Genomic DNA, 21,537 nt, shown 5'->3' with positions numbered 1-21,537 from the left:
ATCCACAATTAAAGTTTCATTAATTTAGTGAAGTATAGGGTTACACTTTCATGTTGATTTTGAATGATGTAAAGACCTTACTAAACTATTCATTCTTGGAACATTAGGATCCTCTTTCATATGGAAAAAAATCAGTATCAATATTCTATTATCTGGTTATTAATCACTTTTCTCAAATTTAAAACTACTGTTTTATAGGCCAAATTAATACTTTGTTTTATACCCATACTACCTATGACTTCTTTAATATTAAACCTAAGAATAGTACAATTACTCGAGGTTGCCTCTTAACTCACAAGTAGTTAAGCAACTTTGAATGCCGACAACTTTTCACCCCTATTCAACGTGTTTGAGAGCTTTTTTCGAGATTGAAATAATTTGTAATTAAATTTTGATTGTTTGTTTATTAATTATAACATCATTTAGTTATGAAGTCATTTCACTAAAGTATCATGATTATACTATCTCATATTATATATTATTACGAAAGTCACTTAATAAGTTCTCGTCCAATGACCTTGTCATGAATGTGTTACCCTCACAATGTATTCTTAATCTCTTTTGGTTAAATTCGTTTTTCCAATATAATCTTATTTTATCTCATGATAATTAAATCATATATCACTAAGACAAATGACCCGTGGTCACGTTACTATTCATCTATCATGTAATGCTGATAAGATGATATCATTTATCATTTATTGGGGTATGAATTCTACTGTTGTGGAATGATGCAACATCATGCAGAAGTCGTATACCCAACGTATCAACTTTTAGTTCCTTATCTATTTGAACTCAAGCTTTCATTTATATCAAAATATACGAGTCACACATATATAGTTCATCATCCACTCAAGATTAATGTGTGTCACACTATGAATGCCACAAGTGAATAAATCCGTACACAGATCTAGAATTTATTTTACTTAGGTTCTGCCTGATATACTGTCTGTCCAGTCAATCTCATCTATATCTCTATCTTCTGAGAATCATTCACTTCGATACCTGAGACAAAGTATCTCACTAATTAGATTTGATAGACAACATATTAGTTTTTCAATCGATTTGTTCAATTTTGATTAGACTAAGGATGTGTTTAAATTATCTATTAATATAAGTTATCTTATAGTATTATAATTCGACCATATGATATCGCTTAATATTAATTAAACGTTAGACAATCACTGAACCAATATTTGCTTTCATTTTTCTTTGCGTGCAAAAATCATTAAAGACAATATATAAAGATATTAATGATATTTGTAATGGGCCAAATTGCCCAGACCCATCAGAAACCAAAATAAAAAATAAAAAATAATAACAGTCCATTATTTTACAAGGTCCAAATAAAATACAGACCCAAACTAAAAAACCTAGCCCAAAAAATAGCCCAAAACCTAAAACAATAAAGAAAAAACCTAATGCCCTAAGGCGCCGTAGCCTCCATGTGCGCCCTCAGCGCGCACATCACCCGAGGGTCAGCTCCCTTGGCCCTGCTTGCACCAAAATGGCCACCTGCTTTATCCGTTGACTGAGCAGACCTACAGAAAGGAGAAGATAGAGCAGAAAGAAAAGTAGAAACAGAGTTAATATACAGTAACGAAACAGTAGCAAAAAATTCAAAAAAATATTGTATGGTTCGGCTATAAAGCCACTACTAACACAATGTAATTTTTTTACAGTCGAATATCAATAAAAAAATAGAAGCAAAATTCTAAAGGTGATTTTTTAGCCTTATTCTTCTAAGATTTTTTTAAAATATAAAAATAAATAAAAAAAGGAAAACTTACCAGAGACGATTCGTCTCCATCCATGATCGGAGTTTCTCTCCGACATCGAAAGCCTAGAACCCTTAGGGTTCGGTTTGGGGTTCGACGGTATGCGGTTCTTCTAAAGAAATCAAGCTTCTAGGGCCTTTTTTATTTTTATTTTATTTTTTTTGAAATAGAAGGTGAACCCTTCGAGAAGGTTTGAAAATAGGATTTTTGGGCTCTTTGGTCGCTGTGTACGGCGGTGTCGTCATCGGCGACCAACGGCTGTCACGGTGGCCGACGGCCGGCTCTTATGGCCGGAGGGAGAGAGGGAAGAGAGAAAAGAAATTGCTTCTTTTTTTTTATAGATTGTGGCTGAAATGAATTTTGAAGGTTTTTTTTTTTTTGAATTTATACTGCCCCAATACGACATCGTTTAGTGCAGGCTCCTAAAGCCCTAAAACGACGTCGTTTTACCCCTCAGGATCCGCATGTTGACCCGACCCGCTAAAAGGATCAGCTCGTTTTGGGGCGAATGAGCTATTTTCTACTTTAGTCCTTCCGTATTTTTATATTTTTCAATCTAGCCTTGCCTATGTTTTATGTATTTATAATTTTTCCACATAATTTTACTCTCTTTTCATTTCAGCCCCTTATGAAATGGTGCGTTTTGGAGGGCGGGGAATATTTTCCCATTTGGTCCCCCCATGTTATTCACGCCTTTCAATGCGGTCCCCCATTTTATTTTATTTCGATTTATGCCCTTAAATTCCATTTAAGTTTCAATCTAGCCCCTTTTATGTTTATTCATTTATTTTATTGTAATTTAGACTCTAAATTTTATTTAAATCTCAATTTAATCTTTTATTCACTTAGCTTTATTTTATATATGCATCTTGATCTGTTTTATTTGATTTATTTATTGTTACATTCATTCATTCATTTAATTTTTACTTTTCTTGTACTTAGAATTTGTATGATTCTTTATTCCTTTATTTGCACATTTTATTATTATTATTATTATTATTATTTCATTTGTTATATTTTACTTTCAATTGTTAACTAAACTTTTAGTTTTATTTGATTCTCTACTTATTATCCTTTTTATTTTAGGTTTGTTTTATTTTTATTATTATTGTTATTTCATTATTTATTTATTTACTTATGTATATATATTTTTATATATACTTTCAAAAATTTATATTATTATTATTATTATTATTATTATTATTATTATTATTATTATTATTATTATTATTTTGTTTTATTTAATATTTTTATTTTCTTTTTATTTTACAATTAGCTTGCTTTTCATTTATTCATTCTACTTACGGGATATGAGTTCTTTCTAAAACCGAATAATCAAATATTTTTTAAAATTAATAAATTTTAGCGTTTATTCTTATTTCGAGGATTTAAGGCATTGTGTCCTAATTTATGGGACGTAATCATTTTTCTCGATTAACGTGAAATATACCTCTTTTTGTAAAAATTCAATTAAACAATGTTTAACAAAATGATCGTATTTTTAAAATTTTTCTCAAATTTTTAACTTTCGACACTAAAAACACCAAGTAATCAACTAGGTACTAATTTTGGGCGTATCCAGGATGCTAATCCTTCCTCGTGTGTAATCGACTCTCGAACCCGTTTTCTGGATTTTGTAGACCAAAAATCATCGTTTTAATAAATATTAAACTTCTGTTAAAACGATTGAATTACCAGGTGATCCGATCACACCTAAATAAAAATGATTGGTGGCGACTCCCTTTTTCATTTTCAAAATCAAGTCGACCCCTTTTTTTCAAAAATGGTTTCAACAATATTGATGAATATTTTATTAAATCAATTTGTTCAAAAAAAATTATAAGTACATATAGACGAAACCACTACACTAAGGGCACTAGATCTCAATAGTCTTCTACTTGCCTTAGTGATGTAACACCCCCTATCCGTATCAGTCGTCGGAATAAAGTACGAGGCGTTACCGGAGTTTACAGAACCATTTTTCATTAAACGAGTCATTTTACTATTCATATATATATAGACATATTCATAAATTTTTATAGCATTCTTAACCATCATCTTCATCCCTATACTTATACCATCTCATCATTTGTTCATTTTAAACCCATATCTGTAATATCCTGATTTTGGGCCTAGTCGGAATAGTGGTTTCGTGACCACAATATCCGAGATAGAAATAATTATTTTATGATTATTTTGAGGTCTATGATATGATTGCATGATTGTGTGAAAATTTCGTGAAGAAATTTTATGCATAAAGTGCTTAACTTGAAATTAGGGACTAAATCGAGTAATTTGCAAAACTTGCATTCTAGAAGTTTCTAGTTGAAATTGTTTTGAAATATTAATTAGGAGGTCTTAAATAGAATTTTACCAATTTCTAAGTCCATGGACAAAAATTGGACATGGATGGAATTTTTGGAAAGTTTAGTAGTAAGGGCATTTTGGTCATTTAGGGGTAAAATGAATTAAAATACAAAATTGAAAGCCAATTTTGCTCATCTTCAACCCCATGGCCGAATATAGCAAGGAGAAACCATGTCTAGGGTTTTCAAGCTTCCAAGCTCGATTGTAAGTCCGTTCTAGCCTCATTTTTAATGATTTTACGTTTTGAAGTCCCTAGCTCGATTTAGCTTATGCTAGCAATAATTTAACCTAGGGTTTATATTTGGAAAAATACCCATAGGTGAAATTTGTATATTTTGGTGTTTTATGATAGAATATGAGGTTTTAAATTATGTTAGACAACTTGTGCTACTCGGTTTTAAGTGAAAACGAGCAAAATGGCTTAATCGGTAAAAATACCTAATAGTCATAAGTACATGTTAGAGTGAGAATTTGATGTTTCCATAGAAGGGGAAAATGATCAGCATGTCATAAAACATAAGAAAATAGGCTGAAGTTTAATTTACGAGCTTTGGGGAAAAAGTGTAAATATGCAAAAGTTTAGGGGCAAAATTGTAATTTTTCCAAAATATGATTTTGGGTCAATTTGAATAATGTGAGTCCTAATTAGACTATATTTTAAATGATAGATCAAGGAAAACTGAAATTCGGGCTAAAATGGGGAAAATACCAAGTTATGGACGAAATGGTAAAAGTAGCCATTTTTGCATACGAGGTAAGTTCATGTGTAAATAATGTAGCATAATTGTTATTTTTAAGTTATTGATGTTAATTATATGATATGCTGATTTTTTTTATCGTGAAATATTATGCTCTGTAGTTAATGTTGAGTAATATGCAAATTATGTTTACTACTTGATAAATATGAATTGCTACCGAGTATCGGTTCCGATATTCCGTGGAAGACGAAAAAGATGTGAGATTAAGTAAAAAAGCCCGTTTGAACCTTAGGAATAGATTAGGATACAAGTGACATGTCACTAGGATATTTGGGCATCTGAACTCGTTGAGTTGAGTCCGAGTTCGAGAGATGTAACTAGGCATCCGAACTCGTTGAGTTGAGTCCGAGTTCACTTATGGATGCGAACGCCCGAGCTCGTTGAGTTGAGTCCGAGTTCACTTATGGGCGGGTTACATGGTAGCTTGGCTACATATGTGGCACTTATGTGCAAACTTTTCATGTGTCCGAATTATATTCCGATGTGTTCAACGGGTAAAGTTCTACTGAAATGGAGAAATACTCAAGATGAAAGGGACGTATTGGTAAGTGTTGTGAAATGGGTACTTTGAACAGGTATGTACTTAACCCTCGGGTTGAAAAATCGATATAACAACAATATGGTAAGATGATAAATGAAAATGTGATATGAATGTCTTGGTGATGATTATGCAAATGATGTTTTATGTTTGCTTATATGGTTATGTTACTTGTTATTTGCATGTGAACTTACTAAGCATTTATGCTTACTCCCTCCTTTTCATTCCTTGTAGTTTTGACAAGCCAGCTCAGAAATCGGGAACGGGCTCGCTCACACTATCCGTATACCATCTTGGCAAAATGGCTTGTATATTTTGAGTATGGCATGTATAGCATTATAATCATTTTGTATATATGGTCTTATGATATGGTTATTGAGTGGTATGGAAATGCTTGGTAATGAGTAGCCATTGGAATGGCTAATCATGATCATATTTGGTGTTATGTATGTCAAATTACTAGCCAATCCATGGAAACCATGAAATAGGTAAAATTTACCATAAAATAGATTCAGACAGCAGTAGTGACGTGAATTTGAAAAATTACTAAAAATAGTAGAAATGAAATTGAATAATGTATAAGTTATGTAATCGAAGCTTGATGAGTCTATTTTCATATGGAAGAAGCGAAACAGGTATATGAGCTATATTTTATGAGATGTTTAAATTTTTGTGAAACAGGGCCAGAGCGATTTCTGGATCCCCTGTTCTGACTTTGGAAATTCACCATAAATTTTACAAAGATAATTAGAAGTCATGCTTTATATGTACAAATTCATTATTGAGTCTAGTTTTATTAGAGACAAATGCATAGTAATTAAAGCTCTGTACAAGGAGATATCTGATTCGTAACACAAAGAGGTCAGAGTAGTCGAACCCTGAAACAGGGGAGACTTTAACTAATAAACTGTACTAATTGGCCTGACCAAAAATTCTAGAAAACAATTAGTAGATAGATATATGAGTCTAGTTTTAGAAAAAATTTACGGAATTGGATTTCGAGTTTCGGAACTCGAGATATGATTTTTAAAGCGACTGTGATGCAGTTAGCCAGCTTGTCTGGAAATTTTAAAATGAATTGTATGAGCTATTTAAGTAATGAATTAAGTCCGTTAACACCTCATGTTCGACTCCGGCAACGGTCTCGGGTACGGGGCGTTACAATATCAAACATGATAAAATCATAATTATATGTAACTCAAAACTTACTAAATACAAGCCATACCAATGGCTAGTTACAGTTAGATCATTTATAAGCCAACATTGACTAATTAACCTATACATGCCATTATAACCATAATTCATTTACCATACATACCAAAATAGGCCGATGGATAGTGTGAGTGATCTCCGACGAGCTTTCGAAAACTCACTCATTTAAATTTAATATAAACATACAAGGCATATTCAATCATCTTGATCACAAGCCCTAACACATAACCTCATCACCCTTGTTAGTCGTACACTTCATATAAATACCAAGAAACATGTATGGGCTCAATTCTCATTAAATTTCTCATATATATAGACAATTTCACATTATGTAATAATATAACATATAGCAACCATATCTTTGTATTTTAAATACATTTTCCTAACAACTTGTCTTGATTTCATACTATTTTATATTTGAGCTTTACTCATCAAAGTATTTGAAATATCATTTTTATGCAAATAGTACACACGAGGCACATAATTCCATAATTATGAATGAACATATTTATCAAACATATTCCATGTTCATATATCATAGTCTCAGGTCTCCATATATCAATAATCATTATTTTCTTGTATTTCAGATAAATACTTATAACCATACATAAGTATGCAATTCGCTATTTCTTCCTCTCAATCACAATTTCAAAAGATAAATTCTTGTGAATACGCTCACCAATTTCATAATTCCATGTATTTACCGTTTTCCATATTTATCCCATAAAATTCCTTGAAATTTTGATGGATTTCTTGTAGTACACTCATGGTGTACAATCTCATTAACCGTCAATTCGTACACATATATACATAAGTCCTTTTCAGAGAGCACACTCTCGCGAACCTCATTTCTTACAGCAGAATTAGCAGTCCAGCTAAATCCCCTGTAAGAGAGCACACTCCCGCGAACCTCATTTCTTACAGTGAGATTACTAGTCCAGGCTAAATCCCATGTAATGACAAATACTCTATAGAGCTTTGTCTATATTACCAGTCCAAGCTAAATCCAGACTCACATTTACTTTGGATTACCCGTCCGGGATAAATCCATTTCGCACATATTTTTTGGGAGGGCTTATATCAGGATCACCCGTCCGGGCTAGATCCTTTTCACACATATTCTTTAGGAAGGCTTATATCAGGATCACCCGTTCGAGCTAGATTCTTTTTACTGTCAAATCCTTTTCAGTAATCCATCGAATTCCATTCCATTCAACCGAGATTTATTTCCCTTTTTATTGAATATTATTAGCATTTCATCAATAATCATATATTGAGCATTCAAATCACATTTTCATCACATAAGCATACATTTCAAACATTTAAGAATACAATTCAAGTTACACAAACTTACAATTTGATTTTTATACCATAACGATAATTTTAATTTCATAATAAATATTTGAAATAAAACATTATATCATTTCTAATTCAACGTTTATCTATTATTATCGGGCATGTGATCAATTTATGTACAAGTCATTCATATATTTTCCTCCTCCTCCTCTCCATTCCACATCCTTAATGTATATATCACGCTTATAAGTAACATTATCTACAATTTCACTATTTACTTATATGTATATTAAAAGCTGTCTGTCCATGTCATAGTCACTAAATTATTTTCATCTTGAGCTACAGAACTCCAAATTAAGATCCGCTTGATGTTTTTGAAACTAGGTTCATATATCCTTCTACCACAAAAATTTCAGAATTTATAGTTTAGCCAATTAGTATAGCAAAATCTTCAAATTTATCCATGTTCTGTTGTTTGACAACTTTGACCTTTGTTTACTAAAAATTAATTATCTCTTAACACAGAATTTGGATGATATTCTCATTTATTTCTATTGAAAATAGACTCATTAAAAATATAAACATATAAATTTAATCCCCTAATTATTTCTCTCCAATTTTTGATGATTTTCCAAAGTCAGAACAGGAAAACCCAAAATCATTCTGACATTGTCTCACAAAATTTATTATATCTCATGATTTACAATTCTATTTACTTACGCAGTCTCTTCTATGAGAAACTAGACTCAATAAGCTTTAATTTCATATTTTATTCATCCTCTAATTTAATTCTCACAATTTTTGGTGATTTTTCAAAGTTAGACTACTGCTGCTGTCTAGAACTGTTTTAGTGCAAAATGTTGATTACTATTTTTCCCCTAAACTTTTAATACATGACGATTTCGTCCCTAGGCTTGGAAAATGAAATTCTTGCAATTTAATACTTATTCCAAGCCTAATTATTCTCATACATACCAATCACAACCCATGAATTTCATGAAATTTCAGAATTTTTCATAAATTCAACACTTTTTAATTTAAAGCCTAAAACATATTTTCATCCAAAATTCTTTAATAAAACACCTTTAAACATCCATTAACATCTAAATTTCATCATAAAATAACAAAAATCATATGAAATTATCAATGGTAACTTCCAAAAGTTTCAAAAAAATCAAAAACTAATAGAATACTAAGTTGGACCTAATTGTAAAAGTCCAAGAATATAAAATTTCAAGGAAAAAGCAAGAATTGAACTTACTTGAAGCTAAAATATGAAAGACCAGCTCAAAAACCTCTTCCATGGCTGTTTTTGGCAGAAAGTTGAAGAAGAAATGGCCTAGAAATCATTAAAATCAACTTTGGCCATGTAACTTTTGTTAAAATTCCGATTTTATCCTTTTCACATAAAAATCTTTGATTTTTTTCATGCTATGCCGCCTCTGCCATTTGAAAATGGTCCATTTTCGCTTTTAGTCCTTCCTTATTTAATGGTTAAGCTATTTAATCACTTTAGCAAGTTTTGCACCTTTTCAATTTAGTCCTTTTTATCTAATTCACAACTGAAACGTTAAAATTTTTTGACAAACTTTTAATACTACCTTATTAACACTCCGTAAATATTCATAAAAATATTTATGGCTTGGTTTATAACACCGAGATCTCAATACCTCTTTTTCTCAATTTCTTAACTAAATAAATCTTTGTAAAACACAGTTTACTATTTCAAAAATATTTTAAAAGCTACATTTGGCTCGTAAATATTAAATAATATAATTTACGAGATCATTTGCTTGATTTGGTGGTCTCGAACCACTATTTCCTACATCGCTGAAATTTGTGCTATTACAAGTGAAGTCAATGAGTCGTATTTCTCATTTTCATACCCTCTATATGTTTCTCAAAATTACTGCCTTCCTATCCCAAGGTTGTCCTCTAATGCGACTTTAACTATATCCACGATATCCCATAAGTTACTACCTCCCTTATGATATGATATTTTCTATTAACGTATTTTATCCTCTTATGGTTTCTAGTTTCTTTAGTGTTAGCTATTGTTGCACTATAATCATTAAGGGTGAACAAAACTCAATTTAATTCAAAAAAATTAAAAAAAATAAATTTTGAATTAACTGAATCGAGTTATTTGATTTTTTCGAGTCAACTCGAATAAGTAATTCAAATTTCAAGTTCGAGTCAAATTGAATTTTATAGTTTGAATAATTCGAATAACAGATTGGTGTAAATACTCCTTTCTTCCTTATCAATTTTAAAAATGAGTAAATTAGTCTCTCTCAACAAAATTACAAAAAATCAAAATATTTTTCAAAAGTTTAAAATATTTATAAAAATTTCAAAATTTAAAAAAATTTAAAAATTCTAAAGAATATATAAAAAGTTAAAATTTTAAAATTTTTCAAAAATAATAATTTTGTAAGCTAAATAAGTTAATTAATGATTCAATTTTATTATACTAAAGTATATTTTCTTCTTCTTATTTTGCTTTGAAAAGAATTTCAAATATATATGGTTTCAAATTTATGTGCTTTAACATGGACTTAGTTATATTGCAGCAAGATTTTAATTAGGCATATTTAATTTTTTAATTTAACTCGATTTGAAATTTTTTGAATCGAATTAGAATGATAAAATAGGACTCGCCAACTCGATTAACTCGAAATTCTTTCACTTGATTCAACTCGATTCAATCGAATGTTCACCCCTAATTTTCATAATACAATGTGATAGTTTTTTTCATATTAGGAACGACTTTTCAGATCCGTAAGGAACTCCTGAAGCTATATATCTCTTCTTTTGTTGCCTCAGAAGTTGTCACATATTTGATCTCCATAGTAGAGTCAACAATGCAGCTCTACTTGACACTTCTCCACACTATGGACTCATTGCCTAGGACAAAGACACAATTCAATGTTAATTTTCTCGAATTCCAACATATTTGAAAGTCAAAATCTATATAATAACTAATAAGAGTAAGATTTCCCATGGAATATCAAGCTTATAATCCATCGTTCTACATAAATACTTGAGTATATAGTTAAATATTTGGAAGTGTGTAGGATTGGGATTCGTTTGATATCGACTCACCAATACTACTACGAAACAGATATTTGAACGCGTGCACAACATAGTATACATGAGACATCCTACTGTCGAAGCATAAGGAACATTTCTCATATATTCTCTTTTTTTCATTATTTTAAGACAAGGCTCTAAAAAAATACGAAAGCTCGGTACAGAAGTTGTGTTACCGTCTTTGATTTGGTCATTGTAAAACGATCCAATATTTTATCTATGTTTAAATTTGTAATAAAATTATCACTTTATTTTTTTTTGATCCTTTAAAATTCTAATACCTAAAACATAATTAATTTCTTTCAAATTTTTCCTAAACTGATGTGTTAACTACAGTTTAATGGAAAACAATATCCCTAAATTATTCCCAATCGACATATAAAACGAAAAAATAATCTTTCTTTTCTTATTATAAATACAAAATTCATCTCAAATCCAAAAGCTTTTATCTAAAAAAAGCTTTCATTACCGTTTCATCTTTTACTTCTCAAAGTGAACTAACCGAAATAGCAAGTTTGATACCATAAAAGCAGTGAAACTATATATATATGTCAATTGTCACATCAACCATCTTTCCTCACATTTATAATAAGTTTTTCAAGGTTTTGTCCGCATGCACAGCTACCCCCATCAACCAAAATTTCACCGTATATATGGTGGGCCTTCAATCTCCTTATTTATACCAAGTGTATTGCCACACTCTTCCATGCACAAACCAGTTTTCATAACCTTCTTCAATATTTGGTCCCAATATGCATTTAATCATTTAGTCGTTTTTGTTTCTCTACTGATTGTCTGTTCTTCTTTGCCTTCTCTTTTCTGTCTCCCGTTTATGGCTCCAATTTTCTCTCTGTTTCTTTCTTTCGTCATGCTTTCATGGAGCATTGCTCAGGGACAGGGTCCACCTTCCCCAGGATACTCCCCCTCCACCAGTGTTCGTACTTTGAAATTTGATCAAGTTTTTAGAAATCTATGGGGTCCTCAGCATCAGAGAGCCGATCAGGATTCAATAACTATCTGGCTTGATAAAACCTCAGGTTCTTTCCCATTGTTTTTTCTTTTCCATGATGTTTCTTCTCATAGACCTTCCTTGAGATGATCACTTTGCTTTCATGGTGAAAACAGGAAGTGGTTTCAAGTCAATTCAGCCATACCAATCTGGTTACTTTGGTGCTGCCATGAAACTCCAACCTGGTTATACAGCAGGAGTCATTACATCTTTCTACGTAAGATTAATTTTTAGTTTACATACACAAAGTTAAAAATAAAAATACCACTGAATTTGACGCAAATTCTGACAGCTTTCAAACAACGAAGATCACCCTGGAAACCATGATGAAATTGATATTGAGTTCCTTGGAACAACACCAGATGAGCTCTACACTTTGCAGACTAATGTGTATATTAAAGGAAGTGGCGATGGAAATCTAATTGGAAGGGAAATGAAATTTCATCTATGGTTTGATCCTACGCAAGACTTCCATAACTATGCTGCACTGTGGACCCCTAGTGAGATTATGTAAGTAATATTTAAATCGTTAACTTCAGCTTTTCTTCGCTTTAATCATGCTTGACTACATCCTTTTCATGCATGCATACTTTACTTTCCATGCTTTGGGGTCGAATAATTCAACTAATTATTCCGTTTCTGGTTTTTTCTTACTGATAATAACGGTTTATATATATATATATATATATATATATTTATGTTGTAAATATAAGAGTTTACAATCAACTCGTTACTCATTTTCTTTCTCAATTATTAAAAAGAAAAAATTATAGTGGTGTGGTCGTGGGTCAAATCATGTTAATTGTGAGAAGACATAAAATTAAAATACATAAAAATAAATAAATTTTAAAGGTTATATTAATAACTATTTTTTTTATAAAAAGTATTCTTTTAATCATTACCCCATTCTTTCTATTTTACTCTTTTAGAATGTAATTTATAAGTTATTGGGAATTTTTATTTTATTTAATTGAAAATGAAAATATTTAATATTTTAAATATGTTTCATATTCATTTTAATTTTTACTATAACAATTTTAACGAAAAATATTGGATAAAATATATAGGTAGGTAGCTACTTATAACATAAAGTAAAGAGTATTAAGTTAAATTTTATTTTATTAAAAATTAAAATAATTTTTTTTTAAAATGAGGTATTCAAATTAACATATTTATTTTTATCTAAAATTATCTAAAATAATATAAAATATTAATAATTAATTAATCTTTTAAAATTAATATTTATTTTTATCAAATAACTTAATTATATTCTGTACTTATATGTACTAATTTATCAAACAACTTTCTAATATCAATTCAACACTTATAAAATTTAGTGGCAATTATAGTGAGAACTTTTAAAATGAGAACCAAAATAATCCTAGACATTAGATCAAAATAAATGGCTTTAAGCTTTAGATTTTATATTTATCTTACCTTATTAAAATAAAACTAATACACTCTATATTTTTCTTCTATTTTTCTTTGCAATAATTGAAATCTTAGGGTGAAAAAATAGACAATTCATAACTTTCAAATTTGATTTTTTTGAAAGATTTGGACATGAATTTTATTTATTGTAGTTATACACATGAAACTTATATAATAATCCATATGTATACACGAAAACTAAACTTTAATTTAATTGTATACATTTATATAAATGAATGCATACATTTATTTTCATATTTAATAATGTTACTAATAATTTATAAAACTTAAATTAAATAAAATTTTTGTATAAATTACACAAAATTAAAGTTCATAACATTGCAAGTTAAATCAGAATTCGTATGTAACTTTACATATTACATTAAAATTTACATATAATATTACACATTAAATTAAAATTTATATAAAATTATATTTACCACTTTTTTTATAAACAAATCAGTATACATATAATGTACAAATTATCATGTCCAGTCATATATTGAGACGTGGATTGGTAATGGGGTCACAACTTTTATTTTGATGGGCTTTACTTTTGTTAGTGCAGTCGTACGATTACGGAAAGCGATATATGTGCACAGTATATTTTTTGTCGGTTCCCCTGAGAAAAATCTATCCTAATAAAGTAACCCACTCTTCCTAAACTCAGATTCTGAACTCGTTAAATTTGGGTATAATATATGATTCAATCAACAGATTTTTCGTAGACGATGTGCCAATTAGGAGGTACACAAGGAAGAGTGAAGCCACATTTCCAACAAGACCGATGTGGGTGTATGGATCAATATGGGATGCATCAACTTGGGCCACTGATAATGGGAGATACAAAGCTAATTATAACTACCAACCCTTTGTTGGTAAGTATACAAACTTCAAAATCAGTGGCTGTATAGCCGGTGGCCCTGCCTCATGCCGCCCGCCCTCGGTCTCTCCATCCGACACTGGTAGCCTTAGTCAACAACAACTCGAGGCCATGAATTGGGTCCAAAGGAACTATTTGGTGTATGACTATTGCCAGGACCCTAAGAGGGATCATGGTCAGATACCCGAGTGCTAAATTAAGAACTGGATATTTAAATTTTTTTATTAAGATGCAAATTTGTTATCATTGTTGAATTGGGTGCTGAGATGGGTCCTGCTTGCCAAGAACAGGTGCAAGAGTGATGAAGCGTCCAAAGTCTTCTAAGATTTACAAGTTGTTTGTTGTTTTTGTCAATTTGTGCTGTTTTTGGTGTTAGTGTTTTGGATTGTGGGTTGGAATAAAAATATGATTGTGAAAGTGCTGCTTTTTTTTTTAAAGGAAAGAAAAGCACGAAGGAAAATTTGACACGAGACATCAAAAGAAAGAGAAATAGCCAAAGGGGCCTTTAAGTGTATGTAAGTACTATTAATGGAAAGAGATGGTGTGATTCTGTTTTCTTTTGGTAATAATGAATTTGGTTGGGAGAAGAAAGAAGAAACGATGATGAAAGTCAAGACGCTAGTCTAATCAACCCTTCATTCGAATTTAAATATTTTTTATTAAATCAGTTAGAATTGAATGAAAAATTTTAAATTTAATTAAGTTTGTAAATTTTATTTTATTATTTTAATTTAATTTAAATTTTTTAAATCAATTTGAGTGAAATGAGATTCGAGCGAGTCGAATAAATTTATTCTAATTAAACTAAAAAATAAATTGGCCATGTTGAAATAATATTGACAAAATGACTAAATTTTAAATTAAATAATATAAACACCATATATATTTTTGAGAACTCTTTTAATACAAAATAATAGAAAAAAAGATAATTAGTATGATAACTTGATTTAATAATTTGCTTGTTTAATGAATCAAATTTATCATTTTGATTTTTTTAAAAATATATAATTTAGCATTTATATATTTGTAAATATTTTTAATAATTTTATTTTTTGAATATATATTTATAAAATATTGGAAAAAATATTTTGATAATGTTTTGAATTTTTGAGAAGGATTGATTTGCACATTTTCAAAATTATCGAGATTTAAGAGGTATTTACATCAGTTTATTATTTGAGTTATTCAAATTTTTCGAGTTTTAAAATTTAGCTCGACTCGAACTCGAAAAACCAAATTACTTTTCGAGTTTATTCAAAAAACTGAATAAGTCAATTCAATCTACTCAAGTTCGGGAAAAAAAATCTTGATTTTAATTATTATTAATTATTAAAGTTTATTTATTAATTTCCAATCCATGTGACATAACAAAGTTTAAGATTTAATCTTTATACTTAAAATTTTAAAATTCTAATCAAATCATTGATTCATTAGTATTTAGAATTATCTATCAAAACTTACCATCAATATGCTCATTTAAGCATATGAACTTAATAAAGCTAAACGGTGGCCATTAAAATCATTAACTAAAATAACGTGATATTTTTGTGAGTACCATATAAAAATAACGAATTGATATGATATTACACATATGATAATATGTTTATCGTATAAGATTTTAGAAATATCAAAATATAACAAATTTAACATCCACCATTTAATTCATGATTAAAATTTCAAAATTCTAAAATCACATAACTTAAAATTGATCAAATTAAAATTTAAGTACACAACTTATACCAATACAAGGACTAGTAGTATAATTTTATAAAAATAAACAAACCTTTTTTCTGCCTCAACAAACTTGAAGTTAGTACTTAGTTACTAACAAAGCAACCCAAACTATTGGTATTTAATAAAAACAGCAAATAACATTCACTTTGTAACATTATGAATTAACTTTTTCAATCTCAAATTAGGCAATTTCTTTTGTTGTATAAATCCATGAATAATCTCTCCTTATTCTTCCATCTTCCAAAAGAGAAAAAAGGAATTAAAGATAAAAAGAGTTCAACAATGGCTATAATATTATCAAGGTGCTTAGCATGGGCTCTTTTCATGGTCTTTCTAATGGCAAGTTTTAGTTCAAGTTTGGCTAATATGAATGAAATCGATAAATGTTGGAGAGGTAACCCTCTTTGGCGGAGTCAAAGACAACAATTGGCCAAATGCTCTGTTGGTTTTGCTGGCAAAATGATCAACAACATCGGCAAAGATGTCGTGAAATACAAGGTCACCGATGCTTCTGATGACCCTTTAAGTCCTAAACCAGGGACCCTTCGTTACGGAACCACAATGATCAAAGGCAAAGTATGGATCACATTCAAAAATAGCATGACCATCATACTCCAAAGACCACTTCTCTTAAGCAGCTTCACCGCCATCGACGGTCGTGGTATCGATGTCCACATAACCGGCGTCGGGTGCCTGCTAGTGTACCAAGCGACCGATATTATCATCCACGGGCTTCGCATACACCATTGCAAAGCCCAACCACCTAGCACCGTGATGGGTCCAAATGCGAAGGTGATCCCTTTAGGAAAAATGGATGGAGACGCTATAAGATTGGTCACTGCAAGGAAAGTGTGGATCGATCATAACACATTGTATGAGTGTCAAGACGGTCTCCTCGATGTTACTCGTGGTTCTACAGACATCACCATATCGAACAACTGGTTCAGGAACCAAGACAAAGTCATGCTCCTTGGGCACGACGATGGTCATTTGAGAGACAAAAACATGAAGGTCACTGTCATTTTCAATCATTTCGGACCTAACTGCAACCAAAGAATGCCAAGGTAAATAATGATGATGGATCAGTGAACTCCATATTTTACTGAATATATATTTACATCAATAATTTGACATTGTTATACATTAACTATGTTGTAGAGTTCGCCATGGATATGCGCATGTAGCTAACAATTTTTACCAAGGGTGGGAGCAATATGCCATAGGTGGAAGCATGAGCCCCAGCATCAAGAGCGAAGCTAATTTTTTCGTCGCTCCGAATGATGCTGGGAACAAAGAGGTAACATGGAGAAAAGGGGAAAAAGGGTTATGGAAATTTTATTCGGTAGGGGATGTTTTCAAAAATGGAGCATCTTTCAGTAAGCAAACAGGTGTAGGTGGGGCAAAGCCTAACTATAACCGAGAACAGGATTTTAAAGTTGTCGATGCTGGGTCTGTTAAAGAATTGACAAGTGAATCTGGTGTTTTAAGATGCTCTAGGAGTTTAATGTGCTAAAGGTTGCTACTTGTGTTGGCACTTTAAGTTTAGGGTTTGAGTCTTGGTATTAATACCCTCTCTAAATTGTAATATAAACTTTGATTAAAAAATTAAAAACCTATGTGAGAAGGGAAATAAAATTAATAATTACTTGGTATTTGAATATTTCGCTCAAATGAACAAAAAGATGCTTTGCTTATATTTTGTTTGATGTAAAAAGACGTGGATATTTGTACAAGAGATGAACTTTTATTTTACAAGAGAAATGTATAAAAAAATAGATTATATTTGATGCACCGTCAATGTATAAATTTTATACATTATCAATAAACTATAATTTGTCACCTCAATCATAAATAAAATAAAATAAACTAAAGAATTTATAAATAAATATTAATAAATTTATTTAAACCTAATTAAAAGTTAATTAGAGAACTATGAATTTACCCAATCAAATTTTATCTCAACATAGAAACTTGTTATTTGTCTTTCTTAACTCTCTATATAATGGAGGGATTGGACGAAATGCTTAATGAAAAGAGGCTATTTCGATGAAGACAAAACCCTTTTGAAAATGATGACTCAGATTTGAAAGAAGTCAATAGCACAATCGAAAGAATGGGTTAGAGACCCATCTAAAATCCCCAATGCTTTTTTGGGGATTTGTTAGTGTTACAATAGCTAATGAATTATGGAAGTGGTGGTTGTTTGGTAGTAGAAGAAACCAGAGCAAACAAGGTCCATGTTTTTTATTTGCCATATTCATTTAATCAAAACCCAAAATGAATCCCCAATGCTTTTAGGTGTATTGCTACTTACGTATTAAAGATTCCCAATTTGTTGGTTCATTCGCCACATTCTCGGCTTTTTGAACATTGAGGCCCATTATTTAACTAATAATGGGAGTAAGAAGAGTTGCAACAATATGAATATTTTTTATCAAAACATAATTGATGATAGTGATAAAAAAGTAAATATTTTTATTTGATATAGTTTTTTGGATTGGAAAGAAGGATTAGATTGAAAACGGATTAATAAATGAACAAACATTGAGGAATCATAGTAATGCTATTTTGAGAGATATATGGAAGAATGAGATGGGATTGAGTGGTTGAAATCCGTCACGTTTATTGTTAAGAGAATTGAGTGGTTGATAGATTAGGTTTTTTGGCTAGCAACAATGGTATCGCTATCCAATATTACAATTATCCTCTAGATGATGTACTTAGATTTATTCATGAAGATCTAGAGAGATATACAGCGACTATAATGGTGCATGTTTAGGTTTGGAGTTTAAATCTTCTTTTATAAATATCATGGGTTATTATTAGATACATGTTAGTGGAAAGAAAAAAAATACTAATAAGGTTAATATGATCACATATGCCCATTTATTTATTTTTTAGATTTTTAGATATGAATCAAGGAACTCTTACTTGTGGATTTTGATTTTAAGTAACTTTGTTGGATTTTATGATAAACTTTTAGATACACGCCATAGCAGGATGAGTTAAAAGAATAGAATAACATGTTCTATTTTTAGGTAACTGGAATTATAGAATGAGTTTTCGTGCTCTCTAAGTTTTAGATTTAATTTGTGGATGAAAGGTGAGAACAAGAGAATTTAATTTGTGGATGAAAGGTAAGAACAAGAGAAATTAGTGAGTGAAAAAATCATAAAAGATTTTGTCATTCAGTTAGACCTTTAAAATTTCAAATTATTATTCATATATTTTTCATTTGTATTAATGGGCAGTATTACGATGAGAGGAGGACTGACAACCAATGAATTGTTGCCTTTCACTGTGCATTTGATCAAAGGACGATGGTTTGCACTTTTTGCATCCTTCCTAATCATGGCTGGAGGTGTCGCCACATATTTATTTGGAATCCACTCAAAAGAGATCAAATCTACTCTAAATTACGAACAAACAACACTTAATCTCGTAGGCTTCTATAAGGATCTTGGTGCCAATGTTGGGGTTATTTCGGGTGTTGTTGCCACCGTTAACTCCAATTTGGTTTTTGTTCTTGCTGGGCGCTGCATTCAACTTTGCAGGCTATTTCATGATATGGTTAGTAGTGGCAGGAAAAATAACCAAGCCAAAGATTTGGCAAATGTGCATTTACATCTGCATAGGAGCCAATTCTCAGAATTTTGCAAACACGGGAGCTCTTGTCACCAGTGTCAAGAACTTCCCTGAAAGTAGGGGTTCAATGATAGGTTTATTGAAGGGTTATACTGGGTTAAGTGGAGCTATCATGACACAAATTTACTTGGCTGTATATGGAAATGATTCGACGTCCCTAATCCTTCTTATTGCGTGGCTGCCGGATGCAATTTCAGTACTATTTGTGTACACAATCCGGGATGTAAAATCTGTTAACACCTCAATGACCTTAATGTGTTTCAGCATTTTCTCATCATCTCAATAGTACTAGCAGTTTTTCTCATTGCATTGAATTTATTTGAGAAACTCGAAAGGAGGATATATTGCATCTGCCACATTGATTTCTTTCCTTGTAATTCTCCCTCTCGTTATTTTCTCATTTGGAACGTCAAAAAACAAGCCATCGATCCTCCGACCAGGATAACGGTAGAGAGGCCGAAACCCAAAGCTGTTTCTCCAAAACAGGGTGATGAAAAGTCTAGTTTGGACGCCATTTTTTATAAGCCCGAGAGAGGAGACGACTACACAGTCTTGCAAGCACTGACAAGCATAGACATGTGGGTTCTGTTTCTTGCAACATTTTTTGGACTTGGATCAAGCTTAACGGCCGTAGACAATTTGGGGCAGATCGGTGAGTCGCTTGGCTATCCCAACAAGACAGTTACCTCCTTTGTGTCGCTTGTTAGTATCTGGAATTTCTTTGGAAGGGTGTTTGCTGGATTTGTGTCTGAAATCATGGTTGTTAAATACAGGCTTCCACAACCACTCATGATGACGATGGTCCTTCTTCTAGCATGTGTTGGCTACCTCTTGGTTACCTTTCCATTCCCAGGTTCACTCTATATAGAATCAATTGTAACTGGATTCTCATTTGGTGCACAACTGCCAATGAACCTCGCCATAGTTTCCGAGCTTTTTGGTCTAAAATACTACTCGGTATTGTTCAATTTTGTACAATTGGCTAATCCTCAGGGAGCATTTGTATTCAATGTGAAGACCACTGGGACTCTATATGACAGAGCGGCAATGAAGGGTCTTACAAAGAAAGATCTAAGAAGGTCTTCAGTGAAAGATTTGACCGGCATTGGCACTCATTGTTATAGACTACCATTTATAGTTTTGGCTTCTGTTACATTTTTTGGAGCCTTGAGTTCTCTTATTTTGGTGATACGAACCCGAAACTTCTATAGTAGCGATATATACAAAAAGTTTAAAGAAAATACAGAGAATTAATTGAAGACACAGAAATGGTTGATTGGGTGTTGGGATTAGCCAATGTGAAAATGCCATGACTTACTCCGGTTATGTTCTTTTTTCATATCTAATTTGCAAATTAGTGTTTTCATGGACATGATGGATTGATATTGCAATCTATTATATGTTAGAAGTGGCAAACCGGATTCAGATTATTTGGTGTTGAAACAAGAAGCAATGACTTAATTTCTTCACCTAACTTTTCAATATATAGAAAATAAAACAATATTTAAATTAAAATATTAAAATGTTTCTATACTTTATCAATGAAATATTAAATGAAACTATCTATAAATAAATGTACAACTCATACATACATACTATAAAAATTATGAGTTTCAAATTTATAGCATAATATTTATTGTATCCAACTTACATAATTTATTGAAGTGATACTTTTAACAGAAGGGATAATGACAAATTTTTCATTGAATTTTAATATAATATCTATAATTTTAATTTGTCAAATTTGATACATATATCATTTGATATTTCGATCTAACCATGTTAATTTTATA

General features: G+C 31.0%; 2 protein-coding genes, 1 long non-coding RNA gene and 1 pseudogene across 3 annotated transcripts; all 4 read left to right on the top strand.

Moving 5' to 3' along the window:
• Positions 1-4,836: 4,836 nt before the first annotated feature.
• On the top strand, positions 4,837-5,832 carry LOC128296463 (uncharacterized). The gene is made up of 2 exons (XR_008287075.1): positions 4,837-4,899; positions 5,676-5,832. It is a non-coding gene; the product is annotated as an uncharacterized LOC128296463 (long non-coding RNA).
• A 5,913-nt stretch (positions 5,833-11,745) lies between these two features.
• LOC108468951 (xyloglucan endotransglucosylase/hydrolase protein 31-like) lies at positions 11,746-14,934 on the top strand. The gene is made up of 4 exons (XM_017769822.2): positions 11,746-12,079; positions 12,168-12,268; positions 12,344-12,561; positions 14,200-14,934. The coding sequence occupies exons 1-4, from the start codon at positions 11,749-11,751 to the stop codon at positions 14,558-14,560; spliced, it is 1,011 nt and encodes a 336-aa protein (XP_017625311.2). The 5' UTR covers positions 11,746-11,748; the 3' UTR covers positions 14,561-14,934.
• Positions 14,935-16,340: 1,406 nt separating this feature from the next.
• LOC108469529 (probable pectate lyase 4) lies at positions 16,341-17,731 on the top strand. Its single transcript, XM_017770401.2, has 2 exons — positions 16,341-17,163; positions 17,258-17,731. The coding sequence occupies exons 1-2, from the start codon at positions 16,382-16,384 to the stop codon at positions 17,610-17,612; spliced, it is 1,137 nt and encodes a 378-aa protein (XP_017625890.2). The 5' UTR covers positions 16,341-16,381; the 3' UTR covers positions 17,613-17,731.
• A 1,439-nt stretch (positions 17,732-19,170) lies between these two features.
• On the top strand, positions 19,171-21,064 carry LOC108468736 (uncharacterized; annotated as a pseudogene).
• Positions 21,065-21,537: the final 473 nt, after the last annotated feature.

Source organism: Gossypium arboreum, chromosome 8, assembly GCF_025698485.1.
Source record: "Gossypium arboreum isolate Shixiya-1 chromosome 8, ASM2569848v2, whole genome shotgun sequence".
NCBI classification, from domain to species: Eukaryota; Viridiplantae; Streptophyta; class Magnoliopsida; order Malvales; family Malvaceae; genus Gossypium; species Gossypium arboreum.
This window is presented reverse-complemented; position numbering and strand designations above follow the sequence as displayed.

What these genes read in the sequence shown, in the direction of transcription:
- LOC108468951 (XM_017769822.2), top strand. Translation starts at nt 11,749, where the DNA reads ATGCACAAACCAGTTTTCATAACCTTCTTCAATATTTGGTCCCAATAT. An exon ending in CTGGCTTGATAAAACCTCAG is followed by an intron (nt 12,080 to 12,167) that starts GTTCTTTCCCAT and finishes TGGTGAAAACAG; the next exon opens with GAAGTGGTTTCAAGTCAATT. An exon ending in GAGTCATTACATCTTTCTAC is followed by an intron (nt 12,269 to 12,343) that starts GTAAGATTAATT and finishes AAATTCTGACAG; the next exon opens with CTTTCAAACAACGAAGATCA.
- LOC108469529 (XM_017770401.2), top strand. Translation starts at nt 16,382, where the DNA reads ATGGCTATAATATTATCAAGGTGCTTAGCATGGGCTCTTTTCATGGTC. An exon ending in TGCAACCAAAGAATGCCAAG is followed by an intron (nt 17,164 to 17,257) that starts GTAAATAATGAT and finishes ACTATGTTGTAG; the next exon opens with AGTTCGCCATGGATATGCGC.